This window comes from Spinacia oleracea, chromosome 6, assembly GCF_020520425.1.
Source record: "Spinacia oleracea cultivar Varoflay chromosome 6, BTI_SOV_V1, whole genome shotgun sequence".
NCBI classification, from domain to species: Eukaryota; Viridiplantae; Streptophyta; class Magnoliopsida; order Caryophyllales; family Amaranthaceae; genus Spinacia; species Spinacia oleracea.
The window spans coordinates 133867579-133873495 of record NC_079492.1 but is presented as its reverse complement, the minus strand read 5'-3'; the positions used below and the strand labels follow the sequence as shown (position 1 = coordinate 133873495).

The window sequence follows — 5917 nt, the reverse complement described above, 5'->3', positions numbered from 1 at the left end:
TTAAATGACAAAAAATCCTAATCTTAAATAGAAAGCTTATCTACATTATTAAAGTAGAATGATGAGAAATGTAAGGGCTTCAAAACCCCAATCCTCATCTCTCAATCTCTTGTTCACGATTATTTAAGGAATTTTAGACAAAAAAAAAAAAAAGCAAAAAAAAAAAAAATCACCTAAAGTGTATCCCCATAATTAATTGGGAAACTAAAATGAAAATAAGAATAATTAAGAGTATCAGACATGAAATAGTAAGGAAACAATTTAAACCAATTATTCACTTTTAAATTTAATCTCCCAATTAATTGGGTCGCTGCAATTTTAAATGAAATAGGAAGAAGAATTTCGTTATTTAATTACAAGTAGATATCAACAATATTAAAGTACCCATATACTCCGTACCTTTTTTTTGAGACCATCATGTATACAAAACATAATTTTAGATACTTTTTAGCTTTTTAATTCGGATTTTGTGTTTTTCTTAAAAACATATAATATTTAGATACGTTTTGGTATTGCCACAATAAATATTGTAGTCAATTAACAACATCGTTTAAGAAATTTTATACTTTTTATAGTTACCCTAAATCGCACGAGCACATACTAGTATATTTTTAATTAAGAAGCCACAAAAGCTCCAATTGCCACCATTGTAGTAACAACCGCAACACCAAATCCCAACGCCGCAACTTTTCTTCCTTGCAAATGTAGCCTTTGCATGAAACTTCCATGCTCAAACAAATGATCACCCTTTGGTGGTTGATCATCGGAAATGGGAGCGCCCTCAGCTTCCGGCTTTTGATCAGTAACCACCGGTTGTGGTGGAGGAGGTGACGGCGACGATGTCAATGTGGGTTTCTCTTGGATGACTTGAGGAGTTGGGGGTGTAACTTTCTTTGACATCGTAACATGGAGGCGACCATCAGTGAACTTAGCTCGAATTTCGTTTACATCACTGCCTTTTGGAATTTTAGTTTCCTTAACAAAACGGCGCCGCTTTGTTCCATCTTCACTTGTTGGTCTCTCGCCGCTTACTTTGAGGACTCCATCTTTGTTGACTTGTACCTTGAGTTGATTTTTCTTGAAGTCTACATGTACATATCCAAAAAAGGTGATGAATTATTTAGTTTAATTTCTTCTTTTCTTCCGAGTATGAAATTAGTATCTATACTCTCCCTATAAATGATTCATACAACTTTCGTTCAAATACTCTTTAGCTTTTAAGTCTAGATCAGATCATAAAACATTATAATATACTTTTTTTTTGTTTTTTATTAGATGACAATTTGATTTTGACATTGTTTATTATTTAAGCAAGGTTCTTTGACTTTCTTTTGTGATTTATACTTACAAAAACATATGTAGGGGGTCTTATTAGAATCGTCTCAATTAATATTTTTTAAATATCAACATTTTATAATTTTTTTATCCATAATTGAAGAAATTAAATTAATGTTTTAAATCGTGCATTGGCAAATGTGCCTTAATTGTGTCATAGAGGAAAAAACGGAGGAAGTAATAGGTTGTACTTTGTATATTTTCAAGGCTCTATTTGACAATACTAGCTGAAATAGAGCTCTGAAACTGAAAAGGTATATAGTAGCTGAATCTGACAAGGTTGAAGTTGATAATGCACCTAAGTAGATTATTTGAAGTTATAATGCACCTAAGTAGATTATTTGTTTGGTACGTAGAAATATATTAATGGTTTAAGGCTGAAAATTTTTAAATAATTTTAAAAAAAGAAAAATAAGGGTAGATTATATTACTTGAAAAAAATTAAGGACCTTAAATAGAAAAAAGTATTAATGTAACATCTCAATTTAAGTTAAGGTCGATCATTACCTTAATCCCATTTAAGATGTTTGTGAAACTCCCCTAATCATATAAGGTGACTTAATAGTATTTAAAATGTGGTGCTTACCAACAGAGCCTAGGTGAAAAAGTGAATAATAGAACAACTAACAAATTTGAGACAAACGAATTCCTTTTTTCAAAAACAAAAGATATACGGAGTAAGTATAAAAAGGAAAAAATCGAGAAATAGAGAAGTACGTAGTATAACAATTAATACCAGGGAGATGGATGATCAAGGTTTCAAGACCTTCATGTGTTTGCAAATCACAAGCAGGATTGAAATCGACGAAAGAAGGTGTTGCCGAAGCTGAAGTATTGGTTTTGATCGTCATTCCTTTTGCTTCAAGTTAATTAATGAGCTTATGTTATGTGTTATGTGTTATGGTATTGAACACAAAATGTTGAGAGAAGGATAATGTATGTTTGTATATATGTTTCGTAGCTAGGGAAGGCATTGTTGTTTATATAGGTGTTACGTTGATGTGTGAAGGGGATCTTAAGTATGTTAAGATTGAGATTTCATGTACAAGTATTATTCCTGTTTTCTTTCTTGAGTTTTAAGTTGCTTTATGTCTTTGCCTATGTTATGGCCGGCTGGCCTCCTTGTTATGTTTCCAGTTTCCAGTTTCCTAATTATTTCCCAACTACTACGCATGTTATTATTATACCCTTAAAGGGCTAAAATGTAGCAAATGATTTGGCATAATCATTACACAGAACCTCTAACATTAAATTAAAGAAACTGTAATAACTAAAAGGAACATAGCATAAAATATCAAGTAACGTAACATCAGTCTATATCATGAACCTCTAACATGAAATTGAAGAACCTGCAACAAAACAAGAAAATTAACAACGAATATATATAATGTATAAGTAACATCAGTCTATACAAGGAATCTCTAACATAAAATTTAAGAAACGACAATAATTATAAGTACCACCAGCATAGAAAATCAAGTAACATCAGTCTATACCATGAACCTCTAACATGAAATTGAAGAACCTACAACAAAACAAGAAAAGTAACAACGAATATAATGTATAAGTAACACCAACATAGAAAGTCAAGTAACATCAATCTAGACAAAGAACCTCTAATATGAAATTGAATAAACTGCAACTGGACTATGCCTATTCCTAATGGATTAACCTGGTCATTAAGGAAGATTTGACATAATAGAGAAGTTTTTGTGCAGACAAATAGAGTTGATCAGTTTGGTCAGGCTGGGAAGTTCATAATTCAGAGAATGTACAAGTTTTTACATCCAGCTGGTGATCAAGTAGTTGGGAAGATACTTATTTGTAACAGCCATGCTAGCACAAAGAGCCCTTTCATTGGATGGTTAGCAATTCAGAATAGGCTAGTTACAAAGGATAGATTGATAAGTTGGCATCTGAATATTGATGGTACTTGTGGACTTTGTCGGCTGGAGGATAAGAGTTTGATGTTCTTCTCCTGCTCTTTCTCTAAGGAAATTTGGAGACAGGTCTTGCAACATTTGGGGGTTATCAGGGGTGTTTTGACTTGGCAAGAGGAATTTCAAATTGTAATCGGAAAAGGCAGAAGCAAGAAGAAGAATGCCTGCAAATATAGTGTAGGTTTTCTTGAAACTGTGTATTGTGTTTGGTTGCAGAGAAACTCTAAGGTGTTTAAGGATCATGTTGATCCAGTAAAAGTTGTAGTTAACAAAATTCTGTTTAATGTAGAATGTAGGTGTCAGTGATGGCTGCTGTGTGCCATTACTCTTGTTGATGCTTAAGCTGTTTGGTGTTAGGTCGATTGGTGTATTGTTGGTGTTTTCATAGTTTGTTAACACTCTGATTACTTGGTAAATAAAATCTAAAATTATTTGCCAAAAAAAAAAACTGCAACAAAACAAGAAAAGTAACAACGAATACAATGTATAAGTAACACCAACATAGAAAGTCAAGTAACACCAGTATAGACAAGGAACCTCTAACATAAAATTGAATAAACTGCAATAAAACAAGAGAAGTAACAACGAATACAAAGAATAAGTAACACCAGCATAGAAAGTCAAATAACACCAGTCTATACAAGGAACCTCTAACATTAAATTGAAGAAACTACAGCAAAACAAGAAAAGTATCAGGGAATACAATGTATAAGTAATACCAGTTTTATTTTTCTATATTACTGTTTTATTTTCACATTTGACAATGCATAAATTACACCTGTATCTAATTATCATTATCAAAATAAAAACTATTTATTACTCCCTCCATCCTCAAATGATAGTCTTAGTTTGACTTTTCAACAATTTCAACTCAATATTTAAATGTAAATATCTTCAAATACTTATGTTAAAAAATATTAAATTTGATATTGTGAAACTACATATTGAGATTAATAAAACAAGATCATATCAAACATGAATATGTTTGAAATATTTTGAAAAGAACTTAAAAGATTCTCGTCTGCACTTGTTAAAACACAAACCTACCCAATGCCCGATTCAAAACCGACTCGAAAATACTTGGTCTTGAACAAGATATGGTGACATGTAACCCGATTTTATCCGAACCCCAACAACCCGGAAAGTAATGAGTCAAAATCCGACGAACCTGTTTTTGACCCAACCAATTGAAATCGTTGTATTTATAGTAATAAAATGAGATATGAAGAACTTTAAACAAAATGAACACATTGTTGTTCTTGTTGTTGGGTGTAATTTGATTTTGATTTGAATTATACCTCATTTTATGGTTGAATTTGACTAATATAAACTTGTGTACGTATGAAAATTTGTTAATTTCCCCCCCTTTTTTTTAATATTTATTATACACATTTTAAAATCTCTCAACCGGTTGGGTCGACTCAAACCCAAAAGTTCTGGGTCTTGAACAAGCATTTGTAAACCCGAAGTCGAAGTGACCAACCCAAATTAACCCGAACACGAAAGTAATCTTTATAAACCGACTTGACTGACCTGTTTGACAGATTTATTTTCTTCAATTAGGAATAGTGTCAAAATTCTAAATAAGACTAACATTCGAGAATGAAGAAAGTAAATTACACCTATGCACAAATAATTTAAATATTTATTAATATGTTGTAGTTTATACTCCGCAATAGTGTTTGAATTTGACATAATGACATCGGAATTGTGTAACATGTCTTTATGGGTCAGTCTAGTGCGCTCATGTTCAATGTACTTTTACCAGGTCATTAAGCTTTCTCTCTCTAACAATTTTCTCTCAAAAGCTTTTTGGGGTGTTATGTTCTACCATAGTCCACACCTCCCTGGAGATGAAGAAAGGATTAATCATCCCTTTCTAATCTCTGGCGAGACAATCTTGCTCCAAGTTATGTTTAGATTTTATTTCAATTCCTATTTTGTTGATTCTAGAAGTCTTTAATTTGCAGTTTGCTCGGCTCTTCGACAACCTTTGTTGTGGTTGAACGTTATGCTTTCTTCCTTTTATTAAGGTGCAAAGCTCCTGTTTATTGCTTGTGGGTAGTGTTTAAATCTATAAGTAAATTAGATTGTTGTAGGGTTTTATTTGAGTTTTGGAGCTCGGTGTTTTGCGTTTATCTAGTAATATCGTTCTCCTTGTATTTTATGGGTTAGTTTACGTATTCATGAAGTGCTCTTTGAAAGCCTGTGGGAGGTTTAGAGAGGAGCTCAACAAGCTCCTCACAAAGGGGACAATTTTAAGGAAGAAGATGAATTTATCATTGACTTAATCTCTAACTCAAAGCATCCTAGAGGGGTTAGGATCTTTCAAGGGAGATGAAAGAGGAAGGGAATTTGTTATTCAAAGAAGGACTTACTTGTTGATGCTTTGGAGAAGTATGGATATGCATGCGTCATCCTTGGTTGTTTTGTCTTTGAAGAGGAGGAACATATAAGTAATTTCTATGACATGGCTATTTTCATACTGCCGAATTCAGCAATCCGTTTTAGCAAGAAAAATGAATATGAGCAAGTTGTTCTTATTTGCTCCAAAATCTTGGATTTCAATCCTAATAACGTTAAAGCTCTATACAGAAGATCCATGGTTGCTGCATAAAGGGGTAGAAGTGACTTTTCTTATT

At 32.6% G+C, this 5917-nt stretch overlaps 1 protein-coding gene across 1 annotated transcript; it reads right to left on the bottom strand.

The window, feature by feature from the left end:
* Window positions 1–281: 281 nt before the first annotated feature.
* On the bottom strand, window positions 282–2290 carry LOC110785316 (uncharacterized). The gene is made up of 2 exons (XM_021989751.2): window positions 2072–2290; window positions 282–1085 (listed from the first exon to the last, which is right to left on the bottom strand). The coding sequence occupies exons 1-2, from the start codon at window positions 2184–2186 to the stop codon at window positions 616–618; spliced, it is 585 nt and encodes a 194-aa protein (XP_021845443.1). The 5' UTR covers window positions 2187–2290; the 3' UTR covers window positions 282–615.
* Between the last annotated feature and the right edge of the window lie 3627 nt (window positions 2291–5917).

Excerpts from the sequence above, each read along its gene's own strand:
- LOC110785316 (XM_021989751.2), bottom strand. The coding sequence starts at position 2,186 with ATGACGATCAAAACCAATACTTCAGCTTCGGCAACACCTTCTTTCGTC. Across the intron at positions 1,086-2,071 it reads CTTGATCATCCATCTCCCTG|ACTTCAAGAAAAATCAACTC; the intron begins GTATTAATTGTT and ends ATGTACATGTAG.